Source organism: Cervus elaphus, chromosome 9, assembly GCF_910594005.1.
Source record: "Cervus elaphus chromosome 9, mCerEla1.1, whole genome shotgun sequence".
Lineage (NCBI taxonomy): Eukaryota > Metazoa > Chordata > Mammalia > Artiodactyla > Cervidae > Cervus > Cervus elaphus.
The window spans coordinates 93,151,536-93,177,688 of record NC_057823.1 but is presented as its reverse complement, the minus strand read 5'-3'; the positions used below and the strand labels follow the sequence as shown (position 1 = coordinate 93,177,688).

The following is a 26,153-nucleotide window of genomic DNA, read 5'->3' as shown; positions in this document are numbered from 1 at the left end:
CCCCGTACAGGGAGGTGCTCTTAGTTTCTTAGTTATTCCCATCACTTAAGTTAGAGAAGTTGTGACTTTCTCAAGGTCACTCAGCCACTAGCTGGTGGAATTAAGGTTAAAAAGTCTGAATTTCTCATCCCAGACCTACATCACATTGCTTCAGGAACTAAGGAGTTACTTCAGATGTGCTTGGATTGGAACAAGGCATTCCTAATCTGATCTAAACTTTGACCCACATGTAGATTACATTCTCCACATAAGCCACCGTTCTCTGTGCATCCGGAGCGGGTATTACCCTGGGCCTTGTCCTCCGTGTCTGCTTCTGCCTCATGCCCTATCCTTTAGCCTCTTCCCCAGTGCCCATGTGTCTGTACACACACACCACACAGTCACACTCTTACATTCTCACTCTCCAAAACATAAATTTTTCACACTATTGCCTCAGAACTATAAACTGTCCGGGATTGTTATGAACTAACCTTTGCTGATGAGCAACTTCTGAGTAATATGCATACTTTAACTATAATTTGGAATGATGTTTTAGTTCCTCATACATCTCTGGTACTGATTCAGTTACTGTGTTTTGATTGCAAGTAGGCTCTCTTGGGGCTTCCCTTGTGACTCAGACAGTAAAGAATCTACCTGCAATGGGTTTAATCCCTGGGTTGGGAAGATCCCCTGGAGGAGGGCATGGCAACCCACTCTAGTATTCTTGCCTGGAGAATCCCATGGACAGAGAAGCCTGGCCAGTTACAGTTCATAGGGTCATAAAGAGTCGGACAAGACTGAGCTACCAAGTGAACACACACAGGCTCTCTTGAATTGAATTTCAAGAGCCTGACTTAACATAGACTCTTTGGCACCAGACCAGCTCCAGGGATCCCAGGGACTTAACCCAATTTTTCTTGTCCTGTGATATATTTTGCACTTTTGTCATGACATTGAGAATGAGGTGGAAAGGCCTTCTGTTGCAAAATAATCTCTTTCTAGGTCCTGTTTAATACCTGACTAAAAACAAACAAATATAGGAAACTAAGGCTTCTGTATGTCTTTGTGTACTTTTTGTAAGTGTTTGTGCCATATTTTGAGCAAATAAGGCAAATAAATATTCTACTGTTTCATGTTTTGAAATGCTGACTGGATAAAGATTACACATGACAAGTTATTTATAGTTTTATTTATACATGGTGGATTCTCTGTTGGAATCATAGAAGGCAAGAAGATATGATAATTGCTTTGTGTAGTTCACAGAATGAAATTGCAAACTGAGATGTTTTGAATCTAGTTTATACTGTAACCATTTCTAGGAAACCATATTTAAACAGCAGTGGTTATCATGAAGTATACAACATGTCAACTGTGTCCCAATTCACATCAGTAAAAACCTTCTACCACTTTATTCCCTATAACCTAACCTCCATCAGATAATACTAAATAAACTATGTCGAGTGCACATATTAATATATATATATATATATATCTCAGATGTATCAAACAGCTTGCTGGCTGCATTTGCAGGAGTGTTTATCTGTGGTCATGCAGGTTATAACTCTGAATTTTTATTAGGAAAACTAAATTGAGAATTTATAATGTTCCTGATTTAGTTTCACCAGCTGTGCCACTGCCAAGGAAAATAACTTGAGAAGGTAAAAATCTCACAGTGAATAAGAAAGCAGTAGGCAATTTGCTTCGTATTTACCTGCTTTATATCTGCTGCTGTAAGGTTTAGGGTCAGAGATAGTAATTAGTCATCTCTAATTAAATATTGTCACTTCAGTGAATTGCAGTGTGTATCTTTGGATCTTGTGTAAAAGAAGCATAATGATTATTAAGTGATATTTGATCTTGGGATTCTTGAAGCCAGTTCTTTAAAATGTGAAATATATTTTCGCTCCTCTGTCTCTTACTCAATTTATTTGGGAATTTGACAAACATCCATTTGGCTCCAAATATATCCAACCTTGTTTTAGGGACAGATGAGATACCTGTCCTCATGGTGATCAAAGTCTGAAGGGGGAACTTGTTATTAAAAATTGAAGGGCAGTTACAGCTTTTTTTTTTCAAGTTTTATTGAGATATAATTGACATCACATTATGTACACTTAAGGCATATAATGTGATGGTTTGATTTATGTATCTTTTGTGAAATGATTACCGCAATAAGATTAGTTAATACATCTCTCACCTCACATAGTTACCTATTTTTTTTAAAGACCTACCCTCTTAGCAACTTTCAAGTATACAACACAGTATTGATAACTGTAGTCACCATGTTGTACATGAGATCCCCATAATTTTAAAATGTGAACTTTGAAAACAAGTCTGACATAAAAAAGATTTTATGCTTTCTCTTTCAGTCAAATGGTCACAATGAAATAATCATATAAGTTGTTCTGTTTAGAAATTAGACAATTTGAGGCCAGTGAAAAATAACCCAAAAGTTCATATTTACAAGAATACTGAATTGACAGAGGGGATAGAGTGAAAAAGTACAAGAAGTCTCCTGTGAATAGTTCATTTGGTCTTGGAATTGTTAGCACGGAGCACTGTATGGAATGTCTCATGGTGAACATTTCTATTTAATTTCTGCTACAGGATGGTGGATAATAAGGAGTTGATGGGGAAACTTGTACCCAAACTTGTGGGACTTGACAGATGAAACTAATGCCCGAACGTAGCCCTATAGCCCTTACAAATATTGCTTTTTCCTATGTGTTGTAATGATCAGTCTGAGTCTTATATCTTTTATTTGTGGCAGTTTGGCAGTTTGATCTGGTCACAAGAGTATAAGCCCCACGCAGGTTGTGACCATGTTTTATTCTCCATTGCACCCTGGTGCCTTGCACATGGCTCATCATATAGACAAAACTGGTTCTTGAAGGAATATAGGCATATTTCATCTATGTATAATTTACCGAGTTTTGAGTTACCTATTCACAGAAGAAAAATAGCAACTACTTCCATGCTAAGTGAGAGTGCTTTCCCAGTCATGGTCTTGTATTCTAGTTATTCCTAGGTTAGGAAACCTCGCATTCCAGAGAAGCAATAAAATACCACTAGTAATAGCAACAGTCAGCTATCTACACCTTCTATAATATTCTCAACCACTACAGTATGAGAATATTATTATTTCATTTACATTTTACAAGTGAGGAATCTGAAGCTTGTCCCTAGCCACAGAGCTGTTATTGAGTGGCAAAGATAGGATACATTTATGGCATTTTAAAAAAACAAACCAAGGTATGTTGAACCCTTAATTACCCATCAGGCACTATACTAAGTGTTTTACCTTAAACCTCACTGTAACAACACGAGGGGAGCGTGGTTATCATTTCCATTGTGCATGTGTGGAAGACGAGGCATGGAGAAGTTAGATGATTTGCCAAGAGTACGTGGCTAGCTCGTGGTAGAGCCAGAGAGAGCTTCCTGTTCTATTTCCCCACCCACAGTCAGAGCTGAGCTCAGGGCAGCGTTGATTTATGACCCTAGGAACATTGTTAGTTTAAAATTATTATTTTAAGCATTATTATTTTTAAGTATTTTCTGTTCTACTCTGTTAATTATACAAATGCCTGAGTTTTTAAAGATAATCGTACAGTATACCTCTTGAGTAGAAACTGAAGTTTACTTTTTGAGTAGTAAGTAAATCAATCAGAAGAATATTGTCTTACCTCAGCTTTTATGTAATCTCATTAACAGTTATGGATTGGCTGTATTAATTTAGTTTAATTTTTTCCCATTGTATGTGTTGCATTTTTTTTCTGTTAAATTTTAGGAATAGTGTTTTTTTCCCCTTGTTTGTTGGCACCCTGGGAGAAACTGACTATAGTTCAAATGTTTTCCCTTTGGCCAAAGCAGAGCAGAATTAGATTTTAATAAATTTTAACTTTATATTATGATTGTTTATTGAGGTGCCATTTATAGACTGTGACTTTCAGACATTGAATTTGACATAGTTTTTTTTTTTAAGGGCTGTTTTTTTTTCCCCTTAAATTTGCATTTTGAATTATATACCAATGGGTAGTATATGTATGTTTCTGCTTCTGCCCGTCTCAATGTCCCAGAAAGACAATATTCTGACCTGGTACATGACATATGCTTGCAGTGTATTTTAAAAGAAATTTCAGGATTTGAAAGTGCCTGGAAATTTTTTGTTTTTTTTTTTAATTAGATATTGGGGAACTATACCTAAATAGTTTAGCTAAATTCAGTTCAGCAGCATTAGGCATATGTGTTTATAAGATACTGTGTTTGGTGATATGGGAGACATCAAGATGACAAAAAGTTGATACCTTTATCCTGGGGCTTGTAATCTGCTAGCTGACCTAGACAAATACATAAATAACGGTAATGCAAGGCAGGCTGTGATAAGTACTGTGGTACAGGCCTCAACAAAGTGCAGTGGGAAATCAGGATAGAGAGATTAATCCCAACTGGGAGGATCTAGGACCTTCTCATGGAGTAGGTAGGACTGAGGAGAGCTTAATTTATTGCTTTGATTCATTCTAGACTGTCTTCTGAAGATTGATGTCTGTTTCCTTGAGGTCTTTAATTTTGTTGCCAATTTGGATAAGCATGGCTCAAATCCAGCAGGGAGGTCCAGATGAAAAAGAAAAGACAACAGCACTCAAAGGTACATACTTAATTTGCTTTTTCAGGATATTTTCACTGTGCCTAATGAAGGTACAGGAATATTTAGATGACCTTAAATTCTTGTCAGTTCTAAAATAAGAATATCTGTAATCTATAATTATTTATATCTGTCACAGTGACCACCTCAACGTCTGAGATATAGTATGTACTCCGTAAATAAATCATAAAGTCATGCGATTTTACAGCTGTAAGAATTCTTAATGCTTTTCTTATTCAAGGTCATGTATTTAATTGTAAAACTAATACCAGAGATCTCTTGAGTCAAGCCTAGTGCCCTTACCATATTTTTGTTGTTTGAAATGTCATACTAGGTTAGAGTAATGATCTGTCTAATCCTATATTCTGTCTTTGTGGCATTGCACTAAGAATATTTTATGAGAAGCTCTCTGTAAGAAGGAATCTGCTTTAGACTTTCTTTGGGAATTTGGGTGCCATTTGTTAGATTAAGAAAAGTGTGAGGAAAGCAGGTTTTAGACATATTAAATAGTAAACTGACATGCCACTTAAATATCAGGCTGGAGAAGTTTGAGTGTGGAGTTTGGGAAAGTATTTGAGCTGGAGATTAAAGCTTTGGGAATTATTAGCATAGAGGTAATATTTAAAGTTATGGTCCTAATTGAGATCATCAGAGATTGCAGTGTAACCAGAAAAAGTCTGAAGACTGAAGTGTGGGTCATCTCAATCTTAGGGTCAGGAAAATGAGGAAGAACTAGCAATAGACCTTTAAAATGATTTCTAATAAGATAGGCTGCAGGCTAGGAGCGAGAGAAAGATCCTGAATACCTACTGAAGAAAATGGGTTTAATTAATTTAATCATGATTATAAACCAGGCTTTGCTGGTGGCTCAGACAGTAAAGAATCTGCCTGCAATGTGGGAGACCTGGGTTCGATCCCTGGGTTGGGAAGATCCCCTGGAGGAGGGCATGACAACCCACTCCAGTATTCTTCCCTGGAGAATCCCCATGGACAGAGGAGCCTGGTGGGCTACAGTCCACGGGGTTGCAAAGAGTCGGACATGACTGAGTGACTGAGCACACACATAAACCAGGCTAGATGAGAACTGAGAGTTTACTTTTATATTTAACAGTGTGGAGGTTATCGATGGTCTTCACAAAGAGCTGTTTCAGTGAATTGACGGAAATGAAAGTCATATTGGAAAACTTCAGTTAGAGAATAGGAAGAAAGCAATTCACAGAGTTGGACACAACATAGCAACTGACCACACACGCACGTACTGTTTTAAGAAAAAGGAGAGATATGCTCTAGATGGGAACAAATATTTGCAATTCATATCTCTGGAGAAGGAAATGGCAACCCACTCCAGTATTCTTGCCTGGAGAACCCCATGGTCAGAGGAACCTGGCTGGCCATGGTCCATGGGGTCACAGAGAGTTGGACACGGCTGAAGTGACTAAGCACAGCACATATCTGACAAAGGACCCTTATCCAGTGTATATATCAAGGTCATCAATAATCAATAATGGGCTTCCTAGGTGGCGCAGTGGTAAAGATTCTGCCTGCCAGTGCAGGAGACGCAGGAGATGAGGGTTCGATCCTTGGGTTGGGAAGATCCCCTGCAGAAGGAAGTGGCAGCCCACTCCAGTGTTCTTGCCTCGAGAATCCCATGGACAGAGGAGCCTGGTGGGCTGCAGTCCATGGGGTTGCAGAAGAGTCAGGCATGACCTAGTGACTAAACAATAGACAACTCTATGGAAGGTTTTACTGCATGTATGTATGCTGCTGAGATAGACCAACACACTCAGAATAATAGTTAATTTACAAAAGAGGATAAGGAATGAGGGAATGTGTGTTTTCATCCAAATAGATTTGCTGGGGTTCCACTTGGAACACTTTCGTCTACCTTCAACCTTACCTGATAATGTGAAAATCTGATCTCAAGTTGTGGTTCCAGTTTAAACTTCCACAAGCAATATATAAGAAATCAGATTGGTTTTCTGGATTTTAGAGGTTGTATAGTGATGTTAAAAGCATATGGGTAGTCTAAATATAGTAATAAGGTTATAAATATAGAAGTTTCTGAATTCAAACTGAGGTTTTCCCACTTACCATGAAACAAATTCCTTCTCTTCTCTGAATCATTTTCTTCATTGGTACAATAGGAATATAAATGCTTAGCACATGAGCTTGTAATGATTAATGAAGTAGTCAAATTGAAAATATTAGAAGATAAAATGGCAAATGTTAAATAAAATGTATCTTGGAGCAAATTGACAGAATAAGTAAAATTTACCCCTCAAACAGTCCTATTTATCAGTTTTTTTCTTTTATGAACTATGCTTTTGGTATTAGGTCTAAGTACTCTTTGCTTAGCCCTGCTTCATGAAATCTTCTGTTATCTTTCCTCTAAGAGTTTTATAGTTTCAGATTTTACATTTAAACTAATGGTGTGTTTTGAGTTAATTTTTATTTAAGAGATGAGCCTTAGGTCAAGGTTTGTATTTTTTGTCTATTGATGTTGAAGTGCACCAACACTATTTGTGGAAAAAAAAAAAAAACAACTATCTTTGTACCATTGAATTACTTCTTCATCTTGCGAGGTTTGTTCCGTGCATCTGTGTCTGTCTCTTCTCCAATCCATGCTCTTGATTACTGAACTTAAATAGTAAGTCTTAAGTTTGGCTGGAATGATTCTCCTCAATCAATTCTTATTATTTGGTTTTTCTATGTCTTTTGCCTTTCCATATAAATTTTAAGAGTAAAATTGTCTATAACTATAAAAAAAATAATTTCAGTTCAGTTGCTCAGTTGTGTCCGACTCTTTGCGACCCCACGGACTGCAGCACACCAGACCTCCCTGTCCATCACCAACTCCCAGAGCTTGCTCAGACTCATGTCCATTGAATCGGTGATGCCATCCAGCCATCTCATCCTCTCTCATCCCCTTCTCCTGCCTTCAGTCTTTCCCAGCATCAGGGTCTTTTCAAATGAGTCAGCTCTTCGCATCAGGTGGCCAAAGTATTGGAGTTTCAGCTTCAACATCAGTCCTTCCAATGAACACCCAGGACTGATCTCCTTTAGGATAGACGGGTTGGATCTCCTTCCAGTTCAATGGACTCTCAAGAGTCTTCTCCAACACCATAGATCAAAAGCATCAATTCTTCAGCACTCAGCTTTCTTTATAGTCCAACTCTCATATCCATACATGACTACTGGAAAAACCATAGCTTTGAATAGATGGACCTTTGTTGGCAAAGTAATATCTCTGCTTTTTAATATGCTGTCTAGGTTGGTCATAACTTTTCTTCCAAGGAGCAGGCGTCTTTTAATTCCATGGCTGCAGTCAACATCTGCAGTGATTTTGGAGCCCCCCAAAAATAAAGTGTATCACTATTTTCATTGTTTCCCCGTCTATTTGACATGAAATGATGGGACCAGATGCCATGATATTAGTTTTCTGAATGTTGTGTTTTAAGCCAACTTTTTCACTCTCCTCTCTCGCTTTCATCAAGAGGCTCTTTAGTTCTTCTTGGCTTTCTGCCATAAATGTGGTGTCATCTGCATATCTGAGGTTTTTGATATTTCTCCCGGCAATCTTGATTCTAGCTTGTGCTTCATCCAGTCCAGCATATCTCATGATGTACTCTGCATATAAGTTAAATAAGCAGGGTGACATTACACAGTAAATAATTTTACTTGCATTTTAATAGAGATTGCATTTAGACCTATAGACGAACATGAGGAGAATTTACATCTCTACTAGAGTTGATGTTTCTAATCCATGAACATAATCGAGTATCTATCATTTATTTAGATCTTAGATTTCCTTCATTGACACTTTGCAATTTTCATCATATAGTTAAGTCTTACACATATGTTATTAGATTTGCATTATAATTTTTAGAGTGATTATAAATGGTATTGTGTTTTTAATTTCAATTCACACATTTACTGATTGTTTATGGAAATACAGTCAAATTTTGTGTGCTGATATAGTCTGTTACTGTTTGGAAGTTGCTTATTTTTTTCAGAGCTTTTATTGGTAGACAAATTGGTGTTTCCTGTGTAGATCATCATGTTATTTGCTAATTGGGCAGTTTTATTTCTTCATTTCCCATCTTGCTTTTTTGCCCTGGCTAAGACTTCCAGTGCTATGTTAAATAAGAGTAGTTAGAATGGACATTGTTTCCTTATTCACTAGGTAATAGTGAGTGGTGACACTCCCATTTTCACCCCTTAATTTCCAGACCTATGAGTTCTGGCTCTGGGAGAAATAGCACTATATGTTGGACACTGGTTCTGAGTATATACCACCTTCTGGAGAATCTTGGTTCAACCCTGCAAGATTCTGCCATCCAGCTGGCCCTGTAACTGAATCTTCAGAAGGCTGTCCACCATCTGTCAAATAGCCACTTCAAGATGGTGAGGACACGGTAAGACAAGTGAGTTCTAGAGCATGGGCCCATTGCCACACTTCTTTTGCTATGATGTGAGTTTCTTGATCAGAAACAATGCTGTGTGGAATACCATGATGATGGATAACATCCTGCAAGTCCACATATAGTTAGATATGTCAGAAACCTTGAGTGCAGGGAAGGCCAGTCTGTATCCAGAGAAAGTATCTAATCCAGTAAGAACAAAATTCTGCCCCTTTCATGATGGAATTGATCCAGTGTAATTAACCTGCCTCCAGTTACTAGGCTGATCACCCCCAAGACATGGTGCCATGTTGAAGACTGCCATGTTGGTCTCTGCTGCTGGCAAACTGGACACCCAGCTATGACGGCAGCCAGGCTGGCTTTGCTGGGTGCAGGTTCATATTTCTGAACCCACGCATGACCTCCAACCCTGCCACGATGGCCACTTTGTTCTTGAGCTCACTGGGTGATGACAGATTTGACTAGGGTAAGGCCGACTGGTGTCCAGGAAAGGATTATTCAGTGCACTTGATTTTTAAAATATTCCTCTGTTGAGCTTACCTTTATGAGCATTCACTTGGGATGCTAATATCTTCACATCTGTTGCTCATTCAGAGAGGTCTGTCCGCATACCCCTTCTCCACGTTTCCTTGTCACCAATTTTCTGATCATGTTCCTTCCAAGGTCCTAACCATCCAGCCAAATGATTGACCACATGCCCATGAATCATTTTATAGTCACTCATCATAACTTTTTCCAGAGAAATGGAACAGCCAGGTGCCCTGCTGTTAGTTCTGCCCACTGGGAAGATTTCCCTTCACCGCTGTTATTTAGGGGTGTCCCGAAAGGGCCCTCTGATGCTTCCGCTGTCTGCTTTTAGGTGGTGACTGAGTATCGTGCAGAACCATTGGTGATCCAGACTCGAGTTTTCTCTTCTTCTGCCAGCCAATGAGGCTTTAGGTGCATGCTGATGAATAGAAGGCGGTGTCACAGGAGTGGAGACCATAGGCGTTTTGGCTGCTCCTGCATGTTACTTATTTTTGTCTTCAGGGCCTGCTCAGTCCTAACCACAGACACACAACTTTGTATTTGATGAGGGAGTGCTATTGTACACACCCAACTTTAAGACTTGGTGTGTCAGTTACCACCTAGTTCATGATGGCCTGCTAAGGTCTCATGGTAAGCTGGTAGCCTGTGGTTAAGTGTTCAATCTCCGCTCAGGCCCAGGAGCAGGCCAAGAGGTATTTCTCAAAAGGAGACTAGTTACCTACAATGGATAGTAAGGCTTTGTGACAAAATCCTTTGCCTGTGCTGTGAAGGCAGGAGAAGATTGATGTCCTAGCTTGAAGATAGTCCTTCAGAGAGTAGGAATTCTGTCTTGTTCACCATTTTTGTTCTACTCAGGCCTCCAGTGGATTGGATGAGTTCATTTGTATTGGAGGTGGAGGGCAACCTGCTTGACTGTCTTCAGTTTCAAATGTTAATCTCATCCAGAAATACCTTCATAAACACGCTCAGAATAATATTTAACCAAATATTATTTGGGCACCCAGTCAAGTTGACACACAAAATTAACTATCACACAATTCATTTGTCTCTGGAAACTTTGGTTGCTTCCGCCTTTTAGCTGTTGTGAATAATACTGCAGTGAATGGGGCTGTACAAATATATGAATCTTTGTTTTCAGCTCTTTGGGGGTATAAAATGGTATTTTTATCCAATTACTTCATATGTTTTGTTGAAGTTTAGAATTCTAGTTGCTGAATCACTTTAATGACCAGAAATGTGTTTTAGAAAAAAAATAGTGGTTACATCTGATGTGTATTTAGGTTATAAGGATTCAGTTGTACTGTATTTTATAGGAGATTGAGGGGATTTTAGATGAAAATGTTCTTTTATACTTGATTTTTGCCTAATCTACTGCCATTGGAACCCAATCTCTGCAAAATGCAGTTATATAGCTTTGTTTTCCTTTTACAAAGCAGAAAAATAATTTCTGACAGTGAGCTTCCCGGTAGCTCAGCTGGTAGAGTCTGCCTGCAATGTAGGAGACCCCGGTTTGATTCCTGGGTCAGGGAGATTCCCTGGAGAAGGGGTAGGCTACCCACTCCAGTATTCCTGACTTCCCTGGTGACTCAGATGGTAAAGAATCCGCCTGCAATGCGGGAGACCTGGGTTCCATCCCTGGGTTAGGAAGAGCCCCTGGAGAAGGGCATGGCAACCCACCCCAGTGTTCTTGCCTGGAGAATCCCATGAACAGAGGAGCCTGGCGGGCTACAGTCCAAGTCCATGGGGTTGCAAAGAGTTGGACGTGACTGAGCGACTAAGCACACACACTTAATGCCAATGAAATTAAAAAGTATCTACATCTAGTTCTCTAATTGACAGAGGAGAAGTTTGAGGAGTGCATATTTTAGTTTAGTTATTCATTTTATCATTCAAAGAAACTTTCTGGTCAAAGCAGAAGCATATTTCTGTATTCAGAAGAGTTTATTCTTTTTATAAGGTAATGAAGAGAGGGGTTAGACTGTATCAGAGCTTATACAGGACATAGAATAAAAGTATAGGGATTTTGAAAGAGTACTGACTTAGATATTGGAGAAGAAGTTTATTTTTTTAATCCCACAGTACTATTACGGTATAATTTTGGGCAAGCCATTTTACATCTCTGGGCTTAATTAGTTCCTTGTCTTCAAAGACAGTGAAGATAACACATGCTACTGCTTTATAGGGCTGTGATGGTCAAATGAGGTATAGTATGTGAAATCTTTAAAATGATATATAGATGTTAGATGGCATTTTATGATCTGAGCTGATAGAAAATGAATATTAGACATAATACAGCTGCTTATATTTTGGATGGTTTTGTATGTATCTGATTAAGAGGACTCTAAGTTTTGAACTGTGAAATATGACTGTGAATTAAAGGAATTCAATTCATTGGAAGGAGAAAAGTGAGACTCTCCAAGCCAATTTTTGATAAAAAATATTTTAATCAATTTTGCAAAGAGTTACACATTGTTCAGAACCTAATTAATGAATCAGAAATTTGTCAGGATGTACCCATTTGCCCCAGTATGCATACTTTGTGACATTTTTTATTTTACTAGATAATTTGCAAATCCTTTTTTTTAAAAAATAAACTTGTTTGTATGTTGAAGATGGTATATTTTTGTGTAAATTGAGGTTTATCTGATGCAGTAGTTTGAAGAGTTATAAACAATAACCTTTTTTTTTTACAAGTATTTTGATGTCCTATCTTTGTGTCCTACAGAGAGAGGCTAGAGATGGGGGTACACTGTTTTCTCCTCTGGCATATTTTTATGGTCTGTACAGATGGGTTTATTATATCTCTGTAACTGAGAGACAGGAATAAAGTGTTACTTCTGAGATTCGTTCCTTTAAAACAAAGGCCGGGGTTGGGGTGGGGGCTGCTGGCTTGCTATACTGTGTATCCTAGGAGTGTTTTCACTCTTCAGGAACTTGAGTTTGAATGAGAAAAAAAAAATCTCAAAATCTAAGCTTAAAAAAGAAAATCTTTGGGGAGGTAAATAAATTTGAACTTTATATTTTATTTGTTCTTGGTTTCCATATGACACGAAGATGACATATAGTGAGAATTTTTACCTCGTCCCATAATAACCTATAAGAAATCATTAAATACTGTTGACAGACTGATTTGAGGCTGGGGCAGGGAAAATGCAAGATAAGCCTGCATCACCGTGTAGTAACAGGAAATAAGAAAATGCTCACAAAATAAAAAGATGAGACTGAGGAGCCAGGATGACTGTTGGCAATGTAGTGTCCTGGACGGAATCCGGGAAGAGAAAATGGAAATGAATGGAAAAACTGATGAATAATATCTGGGCTTAGTTAGTAGTAATGTACCAACGTTGGTTTCTTCACTGTAACAAACATAGCGTGGTAAGGTAGATTGTTAACAAGAGGGGAGGCTGGGTATAGACACTGTGCTATCTTTCAGCTTATCTGTATCTAAAATGACTCAGGAATAAAATGCTTATTTACAAAATATTGTGGACAGTTTTTTATTGTGTATAATCAAATGATGTGAAGAATAGAAACTTTTGTGTCAGCCTGTTTTCTCCAGTTAGCCTGTTTTATTTTACTATTGTTATTTCCCCTCTAAAAGTAGAATAATGGAAACAGTGGAAACAGTGAGAGACTTTATTTGGGCTCCAAAATCACTGCAGATGGTAACTACAGCCATGAAATTAAAAGATGCTTACTCCGTGGAGGAAAAGCTATGACCAACCTAGACAGCATGTTAAAAAGCAAAGACATTACTTTTCCAACAAAGGTCCATCTAGTCAAAGCTATGGTTTTTCCAGTAGTCATGAATGAATGTGAGAGTTGAACTATAAAGAAAGCTGAGCACCGAAAAATTGATGCTTTTGAACTGTGGTGTTGGAGAAGACACTTGAGACTCCCTTGGACTTCAGGGAGATCCAACCAGTCCATCCTAAAGGAGATCAGTCCTGGGTGTTCATTGGAAGGACTGATGCTGAAGCTGAAGTTCCAGTACTTTGGCCACCTGATGCGAGGAACTGACTCATTGGAAAAGACCCCAGTGCTGGGAAAGATTGAAGGTGGGAGGAGAAGGGGACGACAGAGGATGAGATGGTTGGATGGCATCACTGACTTGATGGACATGAGTTTGAGTAAGCTCTGGGAGTTGGTGATGGACAGGGAGGTCTGGCGTGCTGCAGTCCGTGGGGTCGCAAAGAGTCAGACATGACTGAGTGACTGAACTGACTGACTGATGCTATATTACCATTATTTAGATTTTTAAGTTCCCTTATTTATAGCACTAGTAAGATTTGGTGATCTTTAAAAGTCATATTAATATCTGAAATTTTTAAGAATGATAAGAGGAGGTTAATAAGGTTAATAATAATGTGCAAATTAGTAGGTGTATATTCTGAAGGGAAAGAAATTCATAATTTATTACTGTGGTACATAGGATCTGAGTTGTGGTTGTTTGGAGAATTATAGTTTTGAAAGTACTTATATTGATACTGTACGTCATCACAATAAAGCACTTTGGTAACTTAAAAAATTATTAATAAGAATCTAATCATTTAAACCCATAAAAAGTAACCTAATAGAAAAATAACAAAAAAGTTAAAATAATGTAAGATACATCTTTGTTATTAATTATGAAAATGAATATAAGTAAATTTCATGTCATTTCTTTTCTAGATTTATTATCTAGGATAGATTTGGATGAACTAATGAAAAAAGATGAACCACCTCTTGATTTTCCTGATACACTTGAAGGATTTGAATATGCTTTTAATGAAAGTAAGTGGTATATTCTGTATATATGCAAGATTTGTTTAACAATGCTGATAGAAAATAAACAATCCTAAACTTTTATTTGCCAGCTAGAAAGTTTTATGTGTTTCTTTTGAGAAATAATATCTTATCCTTTCATGATGAAATTCTTCTGTTAGGTAAAAGAGCCAAGTAATAATTTCCCATATTTGTCAAGTCACTTAAACCAACGAATATGAATTTAATTCAGCTTAGGTATTTTCAACCTTGAGGGTTCAACTCCCTTGTATCCAGCTGGAACTCCCAACTAATAATGTAGAAAGATGCTATTATTTCACGTGTTATTTAAGATGAACTGACTGGCAATAATTATCTGTGACACTATTTTAAAACATAATACTTGATTTCAGTGTTATTTTTTAGGCAACATCCTTATTGTAAAACTTCATTAAGTTCTGAATAAAATAAGCTTGGGACTGGAATGAGGTACCATAGATTGCAAGAATGTTTCTTGTACAAAGAACCATGAAACTGGATTAATGGTAATCTGAACTGAAATAATACTGTAATACTTGAGCGGTAATGTTATTACAAGCCAGGTAGCATTTGAATTGTAGCTGTCTGTTGTACTACTCACCTAAATTGGTGATCTGTCATCATTGTGTGTGTGTTTTTAAAATTTTACATGGATTTATTCTATTCACATTGACTATTGTCATACCACCTACAAAAAGTGCAATAGCCTAATCAGTTTTCTAATACCAGGTCAGAGCCAGGTTGCAGAAGAGGAACTATACAGTAAGTTACAAGAAGAGTTCAGATGTCCTATCACTTGATGTACTTATAGCTGTAAATATTGCCACAGGAGAATCTCTGTTTTTTTGCAGCGTCCATACAGTTCCTGTCAGTGAGGCCTTCTTAGATCGATGTGTCTTTGCAGTATCAATTACGGGTGTTAGAGCTTATAGTGATAGTCTCTGTGTACTGGAATATTAAATGAATGTATTAGAACATATTAGAGACATGTTAGAAAGTATTAGAACATATTAGAAACTTTGATCTCTTTTCTGATATTAATTTGCATGCTTTTTAATAAAGGATATCTTTGGCAAAGTATGTGTGAGTAGTAATATTTTGTTTTTAAAAGAAATTTTAAAATTTCTTTATAGTTTAATTAACAGAATCTAAAGAACTCTGAGACTAACATTGCTCCTGCCCCTTTCAAACAATGACCAGATTCCTCTTTCAGGCCAGGGATGGGGGCATGTGTTGGTAGTGCGGATGAATCATAGAGCTATGTTCGCTTTATGAATAGAAGACACCAGTTTTCATTGAAGTCTGCCTTTCATCTTCCTTGAACATTTCTTAAAGGAAATGAAAAACAAAGAAGCAATACACTTTTATCTCTCACTTTCTTATCAGATACGTTCATACACACACGTTTGCTTGCATTTTTACATTCTTGCATGCACATACTCACTTTTGGGATACACCTACACCTTTGTAAATGCGTGTGTGCTTTCATGTACTTACACCTGAATGTGTAAGCACCCTTGCACACACCTATCCTGTATTTTTTTTTTATATCCTGGACATTGTCTTGCATAAATGTAGACCTATATTATGGGCAAAGATGCTTGCATTCCAAGGAGAGAATGCCACTCTTATGGATCTTATTTTTAGCATAATACAGTTCAAGGTTGAATTCAGGGTGAATGGTGAGTATTTTTTTAAAGAGGTGAGGATTTGAAACCAAGAAAGTAGTTTCAGTATTAAATCCCTAAGAGAGCAGTCCTATCTTACAATCTTCAGGGACTTTTATTCAGGGTTTATAATGCAAAAACTTTTATGAAAGCTTTGAATTGAAACTTTCATTGACTGAAGAAGCTTCTAAATTTTTCTAAAGAATTTTGAAGTTCTTAGTTGGGTAAAGAAAAATTAAGATACAGAGTTCACTCTAAGGAAAAAGAAAACTGTAACAAAGGGGAAGAGACTCTTTTTACCTGCATCAAACTGATACCTTCTTCTTTCAAATCACTGTTCCTTTTCAAATACTCTTTGTGTTTAAAGTGCCTGTATAGCCGTTCGTATAGCCGTTGTCCAGTTGCAGTTGGTATACGGCCCAGGTCAAATGCCTTTGCCTTGAAAGATGAAGGTGAAGGCTTTTCCCCTTATACCCTCACTCTTACTCCCTATACCTTGGTGTAGTACTGTGAGAAATCTCGCTTTTGTATCACCAAAGAATATATATATATATATATATATATTGAACTCAGCAACAAACTGTTTTGAGTTTGAAGCTTGTCTTCCATGATAGCTGATTTTTATTGGATTTTTACTGTTGTCAGAAAGTGTCTTAAATATTTTCGGTTTATTAATTCATGTAGATCATTGATAGCTTATCTTGGGTCTCAGACTCTACCACCAATCTGGTAAAATATATGGATACGCTTTTCAAAATAACATGCATTTCGTTATGCACCGGAGATTTTACAGCTGATTTTAGGAGACTCTAAAATGTCCTAAATCAGACCTGTGACAGTTGCTAAAGAGATTTTCCAAATCTTTGAGAAATACAATTTGCAAATCCAACTGTAAGTGATTCAGATTATCCTTTCTGGTTAAGAATGCTTACTCTGTTTGCCTCTTTACCTTCTTTTTACTTTTAATACTAGTGTTAATAGTTGGCTGTTTTGGCAAGGCTCATTTTCCCTGAAGTATCAAAATCATTATCATCTTATGAGAATCGATATGTTCACAATGAGTAGGGAATTAAAAAGAACAAACAGCAAACCTCTCTCTGAAATGTAGGTGTATCTGCATCTAACTGTGTAAGTCAGTCAGTTCCCTTTCACACAACAGTCCCACAGAAAATACGTTTCAAATTTTAGCTGCAGCAGTATTACACGTTACTATGTGCCCCATGCCTTTTTAAGGTTGCTTTGCTCAAAATCACAAATGTCAGATTTGCAGATACCTTTATCACTGTATTGGTATCCTAAATGGGAATTTCCCTGTCCTCAAAAGAAAGACATAAATGTACCTTTTAATTTATATGGCATCATCTGACCATAAGTGAATGTTCGTTATGGTGATCTAGTTCTGTGTCTCATGTTGAGTATTAAAAATCTTTAGAATTGGCCCTTATATTAAAAATGCTGAGTAGAGTATAGTAAAATTGATTCATAAAAATAATGAAATAGTTTTACTTAGAGTTGTAATATTTCCTGGATTTTAGCTCGGGTGCCGTAGCTTTCCTTTCAAGTCTTTCTTCACTCTTATATCTTTCTTCACACTTTTATCATCATTGGATAAAAATCAAATACTAATAACTCTGTTCAGCTTGACCACATACCTCCTCTGCCACTCCTAGGATAAAGGGTAAAGTTTGAGGCTTCTACTATTTGCTTTCATGTGTTCTCCATTGTTGTATTACTCAATTAGTCTCAGTACTCTCTTTGTTTCTGTTAAACTGGGTTGTTCACCATTATTTGAACGTGCCATGTTTTCTTTTCTTCAAATTTCTATTTTCATTGTCTGAGTAGAGGAGAGGGAAGTTGTTAAAGCACTTGGTCTGTTGTGTTTTTCTCTCCTGAAATCCAGGAGAATGCTTCTGCGGAAACAAGACAGGTGGCTTGGTCTACTATGAGGCGAATCCTTCTCCATGAAGTATTTTGAACAAGTTAACTGGTTTGGCATTGCTTACAGCAAAGAGTCAGACACGACTGAGCGATTGAACTGAACTGAAACCTGTAATCTGCAGATATGTAATTGCGTGTTTCTTTGGAAAATATCCCATGAGCAGTACAACTGCCTGGCATATAAAATAGAAGTGTTTATAACCAGCAGTCTTAGCAATGTGTGCAGTAACTCATATGCCCCACTTAGAGGCATCACCTGTTCTGGTCCAGAGCATGCTATCCAGTGAGAAGAGAAGCCTGGGGAGACAGAGCCAGGCTGCTGCAAACCAGTCCCTGCTCTGCCTGTACCTCCTGGTTGCTTGGACCATTGAAATTATTAATAAAGTTATTTATTGCCAGTACAGTCATTGAACTTTGTGAGTTTGTCTTGACAGTCTTATCAGGTCGGTTTATTTCTCTTCCTCAGTTCTTGTCTCCTCAAAACAAAAATTTGGAACAACAGACTAAAGGGTTTAAAACAACAGACAAGTCACAGCTCAGTTCAGCTCAAGCAGACAGATCTTTTATTAGACAGACACTTCCAAGATGTGGGAGCCAGCTGATCCCAAAGGAGTCGTCATAACAATCCCTCTTGATTTCCCCCTTTTTATACTTCCCATCTCCTCCTTTTGGTTGTGCCCTGTACAGAATAGGGGTTGTACCCACCACCAGTCAAGAAAGGGAATGCAAATAGGCATATGTTCAAGGCCGATTGACAATTCCAAGTTATATGACAACAGGCTCTGTTGCATGTGTCTTCCCATAAATCAGTCTGCTATAATCAGATGTATATATATATATGTACAGAATATTTATGAACACTTAATGGGCTCCTAGCTGCCTAAGGTTACTTGAAGAAGCCCCTTTGGTTAGTTTGTATCCAGTGTGTGCCTAGGCATGTGCAGGAGTTGGAAGTCTCTTTGGTTATTTTTGTAGCAAATCTGTGAGCCCCCCTGGGTGTGTCTGAGAGGGGGGTTAGAGATCAGATTGCCTCCTTTTCATGAGCAACCCCTTGTTGCTCATGCCTAACTTCCTACCTAGCAGTCGAGTTGGTTCACTGTCTCTCTCCCATTTCCGTTTGAAATCGTACTTGTATTTCAAGCCAGTTGAGAAATTTCACTAAAATCTTTTAACCTATTCTAGACTATAGGGATCCTTCATTTTTCTAAACTCATTTTAGACTTTATTATCTATGTGAATTGCCTGTAGCAGGTTTTTAGATTGTTGACTTCATTCTTTGTAAAAAGTTGCTTCATTTTTAAATATTTATGCTTTTACTCAGGTAACCTCTAAGCTTAAGAATGGGGACCATGTTCGTGGCTATAGCTAGCAAAAATCTTCATATATTGTAGGCCTTCAAATATTGTTAATTTGCTTTGGGTTGGAGAAATGAAGATGGAAGACATAGCCTTTGAGTACTTGGGTCCTTCTTCTATACTATGTATACATTTGTACCATATGGATATTTAAAGAAAAAGATCTAATTGAGAAATTAGAATGTCCTGAGACATTAAATTTTTATTAGACATTATTTATTATACTTTACATCTGAATCATAGCACTATTTTAACAAATAAACTTGTTTGTTTGTCTTCTAGAGGGGCAGTTAAGACACATAAAAACTGGGGAGCCGTTTGTTTTTAACTACCGGGAAGACTTGCACAGATGGAACCAGAAAAGATATGAAGCACTGGGAGAGGTATGGTTGTATATATGATTTAACCTTGTTTTTTATTCCAATTTTAAATAGAATAAAGGTTTAAGTTGAGGCAGTACATGTGTTCTTTCTACAAAATGATTCAAAAAGGTTTTTGTATTTTTTGTTTATTTTAGTGGTAATGTTAGAAACATAATTTCAGTTTAGAATTTTATGTTTTTACACAAATCTTTTCACGACCTTAATATTTTGTAATGAGTCATTATAAGGGGAACAAATTGATGCTAAATTTTATTTTTTTTTAAATGTTTTTAGGAGGCTGAGTTCTCGGCTGTGCCAGGAAGAATAAGTCTTCTTTTAAATGCTTATCTAAAACAAAAAGCACAGAGAGTTACCGTTGTTAATTATGTGAGATGATGGATGTGCTAATTATCCTAGTCTTGGCAATTTTTCTTAGCAATTTCCTGGCAGTTATAAAATCATCTTATACAAATACAGTTATCAGTTATTACTGAAAGTTACAAAAAATTGTTTATAGGAAGAAAATTGCTGTTGGCTAATAAATTAGATATAAACTACTTATCTTTGACTTGATAAAGGATTAGGCCTTGTGAAACCTTACATGCCTCTTTAATGCTACCACCGGGAGGAACCTTTGAAAGAGTCATTTGTCCTTCAAGTGAATGTTTTGTTAAAGCTCAGAGTTTTACTCATTAGTGTCATATTGTTGTCGTTCCGTTGCTCAGTCATGTCAAACTCTTTGCAACTCCATGGATGGCAGCATGCCAGGCTTCCCCGTCCTTCACTGTCTCCCTTAACTCATGTCCATTGAGTTGATGATGCCATCCAGCCATCTCATCCTATGTCGCCCCGTTTTCCTGCCCTCGGTCTTTCCCAGCATCAGGGTCTTTTCCAGTGGATCAGCTCTTTGCATCAGGTGGCCAAAGTATTGGAGGTTCAGCTTCAACATAGTCCTTCCAGTAAGTATTCAGGATTGATTTCCTTTAGGATGGACTGGTTTGATTTTCTTGCAGTCCAAGGGACTCTCAGGTCTCCAGAACCACAATTTGAAAGCGTCAATTTTTCGGCACTCAGCCTCCTTTGTGGTCCAGCTCTTAAATCCATATATGACTACTGGAAAAACCGTAGTTTTGACTATATGGACCTTTGTCAGCAAAGTGATGTCTCTGATTTTTGATGTCACAGTCTGTGTTTTTCATAAAATGCATATGAACACATTTGTTTACTGCGATAACTAGACAACTGCTTAACTTCTATAAAGAAAAGCTGAAAGTTCTATTTATATTTTGGCTGTCTAATAAAAGTAGTCAAAATGAATTATTTGGTTAAACAGTAGCATAAAGAATATATGAAATTAAATTTTATCTTTTCTGGAATACAACTTTTCTTGGATCTCTTTTGCACATCTTTGAGCAAAGGCATTGACAGCTTTTGTTCTGAACTATCTTTTTTAAGATGTCTGATTAGGAAGCAGACTTAGAAGACAGAGATTGTGTCTTCTTCTAGCACAGAGGACAGATTTGTTTGATGTCCAAGGAATTTCATGGTAGGGAAGATCCCCTGAGGAAGGAAATGGCAACCCACTCCAGTATTCTTGCCTGGAGAATTCCATGGACAGAGGAGCATGGTGGGCTACAGTCCATGGTGTTGCAAAGTTGGACACAACTGAGTGACTAACACTTTCACTTCACTTTCATGCAAATGGAGAGTCACAGAAATTTTTAACCCTCATAGGCAATCTCAAGACATGTCACCATAATTCGGAAAATGCAAGTTCTCATATAACTATCTACAGTTCCCAGAAAACATATAAACATTGTGTTTAAATTCTGAAAATAGTTTAATGCTTCTTTTTACCAATAAGATCTCTAGTTCTGTTAAGCGAGAACCTGTGAAAAGTCTCACCAGTGTCCTCCATGTAAAAGCACTGAAAAACCTTTTCTCCTCAGTGATGGATAGGGCAGAATTCAGAAATTTGAGTTTATTGCCTGAGAACCTGCCTTAATAAATAAACTTTTGGTATGCTTAAGTTTTAAGTTTTAAGGAGACAGCTTTTGACTTCAGCCAACAATCTAAACTAAAGCCCCTTCTGTTTTCTTAAGTGTTTTCCTACAGAATATTGAGTTTTGTCTTCAGCTGAGAGGTACTATATATGTTTCACAACTGCCGTTTTAGTTTATGTTTATTTCTCTCTTAAGGAGATTATTATAACAGTCATTTAGCAGAAATTGTTTTTAAGACTTGCTCCTGAAATGCTCTATCATTTCTATGTAAATTAAGCTTATTGTGTAAGTAAAATAATCTGAGATGTCATTTTCTTTTTGGAATGCAGTGTTATAACTACACAAAAGAGTACCCTTTTACACTCCCATAGTTACATTTTTATAGCCAAACAAATGCTTTTGCTAATATGTATATATATTTGTTTACTGTCTACATATAACTTGATAAAAACATATAGCTTTTAATAAGTTTGGTTAATTTGTTTAAATTTAGAAAGATACTTTCAGTTTAAAGAAGTGGGAGAGTGGTGTGAAAGGGTGATTTTCAGAATAGAAGTTTTCATGCGTATATATTGGAGACCAATGCCAAGGAATAACGTTTCCTTTGAAAGGTTAGAAAGGCTATCACTTAAGTAATCAATAGAATGGAAAAACCCAGCATGTAACTTGTCAAATTTTCTCAGCTATCTCTTTCATGTCAATACTGAATTATTATTAAATGGAGAATTTGTAATCCAGAAGAAATTCTAATGAAAGATTTGAGTTTTTTGCCTAAATTGGGTCTTTGCACTTCCTTTGATATTTGTTTACTTCTTTAAAAGTTAATAAATTGTTAGTGTGCGTGGTAAGAGGGTAGTATTGATTGAGCAGTCTTAAAAGCTTGGCTTTTTATTCATGGTTAGGACCACACTTACAAAAAAAAGAAAGTAAAAGCATAATTTACCGCCCCCCCCGGACCTAAATTAGTAATATGTCTTGTAAAACAGTGCAAAGTTATTGAAAAGTACTACTACTAAAAAAATGGAATTTATGCAGCTATAAAAATTGGATTTTTCCAATGGCCATATTCAGGTATTTGAAATAGGAACAACTTAAAGAATAATAATACAAATTATTATGTTAATAGTCAAATATTTGAATATAATGTGATTTGTTGTTATTGTTCAGTCGCTCAGTCATGTCTGACTCCTTATGATCCCATGAACAGCAGCATGCCAGGCTTCCCTGTCCTTCACCGTCTCCCGGAGTTTGCTCAAGCTTGTGTCCATTGAGTTGGTGATGCCAGTGATTATGTGTGACTAATACCTTCATATCGGAGAAGGCAATGGCACCCCACTCCAGTATTCTTGCCTGGAAAATCCCATGGACGGAGGAGCCTGGTGGGCTATAGTCCATGGGGTTGCTGGGAGTCGGACACGACTGAGTGACTTCACTTTCACTTTTCACTTTCATGCATTGGAGAAGGAAATGGCAACCCACTCCAGTGTTCTTGCCTGGAGAATCCCAGGGACAGGGGAGCCTGGTGGCTGCCGTCTATGGGGTCTCACAGAGTCAGACACGACTGAAGTGACTTAGCAGCAGCAGCAGCAGCAATACCTTCATATAATGTGAAATTCCCACATCTCATATTGTGACAGAAACAAAGGTCTGGCTGTCAGGAGATCTGGGTCCTAGTTTTGGTTCAGCACTATCTCTGTGGTAGAGAAAATATAAGATGAGCCTAGGACATTGTCTTTTTTGGAAATCAAACCCTCAATTTAATGGCAGTATGTGAATAGGACAAAGAAACCCAACTTGAAAAGATTTCCTTTGGCCACAATTGGGACAATTTTAGGGTATAACAGAATAAGGCTTCTATTGATTATAAAATATTTAATTAAAAGTCATGATTCCATAACATTTTTAGAATATAGTTAATTTGCTATCATAAGATGAAAATTATCTGAAAGTTGGTAATCAAAGGGAAAGAATTAAGTAGCTTGACATTTTTTGAGAAACCGTAGTTCATTTGCAGTTGAAGAAGGAATGTTTTACTTTACCAAAGAATAGTGGCTACTAGCAGTAAAAAAAAAAAAAAAAGATATAATTAGAAAATCACCATCATTCTAAAGATGTTCCCTCAAGAGTCCCATTTCCTGCTTATTCAGTCAACCACTAATCTGGAATCAACCGTGAAGGGACTTCACGGTAAGTGAAAGGACTTACACGGTAGATATAATTAAGGTTACTAGTCAACTGATCTTAAGATCTTAAGATAGGGAGGTTGTCTTGGATTATCTGGGTGAATTCAGTACAATCACAAGAGCAATTAAAAGCCAAAGAGAAAGGGCAGAAGAGTCACTCACAGAGATTCTGTAGAAGAGGCAGGGAGAGAGGTTTCAGGCACGAGGATTCACATGCCATTGCTGGCTTTGAGATAGAGCCAGAGAGAGGCCCTCAGGAGCTCAGGGTACCCCTAAGCTAATAAGAAGCAAGGAAAACTCAGTGCACTGGATTTTGCCAACAACTTGAGTGAACTTGAAAGGGGACTTGCTCCAGAACCTCCTGGTAAGAGCCCAGCTGGCTGACGCCTTGATTTTGGCTTTGTGAAACCTAAAGCAGAGATGCCAGTGGGACCAGCCCACATTTGTGATCTATAAATTGTGAGATGTTGAACTCTGTTTAAAGCTATTAAGTTTGTGCTAACTTGTTCAATTAAGTTTGTGGTTGTCAATTTAGTAGTAGAAAACTACCATACAACCCCTCCTCGAAATAATTGGTTTCATGAAGGATGTGAGGGAATATTTGCACAGTATGTTTGCACAGAATATTTGCACTTTTCCCAGAGTATCAACTCAGAGATTTCTTACAACTGTAAGGGGAAAAAAATCCATACCTTAAAATAGAGATTTAGCTGACAGCACAGTACCTGATGAACAAAGTTAGTATCACTATGGTTGAATAACTTGACATTCTGTATCTTCTGATAGGATGCTGTTTGAAGCACACAGCACTGACTGTGGATATTCTTGCTACATACACCGACTTTGACGCTAATCAGTGCTTTAGAGCTGTGTTCCATTTTCGTGAAATACAGGGATACAGGGAAGAGCAAATGACACCACAAGGACACAGTCCAATACAAGGGACATGTAGAAGACAGTAGCATTAAAAATACTGAAGAGATTTGTGTGTTGGGGGTAAAGAAACTGCTGTAGATGGAAATAAACAAGGAGACAGCAACTAGCTTTGGGGACATGTAGAAGACAATAGCATTAAAAATACTGACAAGATTTGTGTGTTGGGGGTAAAGAAACTGCTGTAGATGAAAATAAACAAGGAGACAGCAACTAGCTTGTGTATATGAACATTGATGGGACTTTGGTTAAAAAAATAATAAGGTAAAACAACCTCTATACTCTTTAGGGGCCACTGAGGATGAATTGTTCATGTTTTTCAGGTATGAAATATTGTGTATTATGGTTATGTAGGAAAATGTCCTTATTCTTAGGTGATGCTAGTGAAATATTTAGGGAGAAAGTCTTGGTGCCTGCAAGCTATTTTTAAATGCGTCTTAAGGAAGAGGAAAAACCCAGGGAAATAAAAAGAAAGTATGTATGGCAAAATGCTGTTAGCAGTTGTCCAATAAAGGTGGAAGATGTCAAGATGCTTATTGTACCATTTTTCAACATTTCTGTGTGTCTGAAAAGTTTCACAAGCTGAATACTGGGGGAAAGGAAGCTGGTGGTAGGAACCCGAATACGCTTCGCGTTTGTGAGTGTGGCTTGCTCCCGGCAGGCCTCCTTCAGTGCCCTTGGACTGTACCGTGTTATCTGTTGCGTGCTGTGCTGAGTTGCTCCTGTCATGTCCGACTGTGACCCCGTGGACTGTAGCCGGCCAGGCTCCTCTGTCCTGGGACACTCCAGACAGGAATACTGGAGTGGGTTGCCATGCCCTCCTCCAGGGGATCTTCCCAACCCAGGGACCAAACTTGCGTCTCTTAGTCTCTTGCTTTGGCAGGCGGGTTCTTTACTACTAGGGCCACATGGGAAGCCCACCATTTCATTTGGGACCCATCAAATACTATATTTGGAGTACTTTTTTTCTGGGGTAACAACATCCATTCTAGGACTTGAGTTGTCTCCCAATAGTTTATTCCATTTTTTAGAAGTACCTTACTTAGTATTTTGCCTGAGGCATAAACGCGTTTGGTGTCACAGAGGCAATGAACTCAGTGGGTGAGCATTATGACAGTTTCTGTGAATCTCTCATACTCCTGTATGTCATATTGGATATGCCAAGAATACAAGGCCCTGCCTGCTTTTTCACCTGGGCCATTTCTCAAGAGTTGTGTTTGCAACAAGCAGTATTGAAGCATGAAGTTAGGTCTTTCTCTGGGCCAAAGAACAGGCTTGCTTACAGCTTGCTGTCAAATGGTGAGCTCCCCAAGCTCGATATTTCACAGCTTCAGCCTGAGCCGCTGTGTGTGCAGCATCC

General features: G+C 37.7%; 1 protein-coding gene across 10 annotated transcripts in view; it reads left to right on the top strand.

Moving 5' to 3' along the window:
- FAM172A (family with sequence similarity 172 member A) overlaps positions 1-26,153 on the top strand; it is a 394,773-nt gene that overhangs the window by 31,664 nt on the left and 336,956 nt on the right. For 9 of the 10 annotated variants that reach the window (XM_043913603.1, XM_043913594.1, XM_043913600.1 and 6 more), the window contains exons 2-4: positions 4,501-4,624; positions 14,242-14,343; positions 19,595-19,695. In XM_043913603.1, coding sequence (XP_043769538.1) covers positions 4,519-4,624; positions 14,242-14,343; positions 19,595-19,695 — 309 coding nt within the window. In that variant the 5' untranslated portion in view covers positions 4,501-4,518. The remainder of the gene's footprint in view (positions 1-4,500; positions 4,625-14,241; positions 14,344-19,594; positions 19,696-26,153) is intronic. The other variant, XM_043913602.1, reaches the window with a different exon arrangement.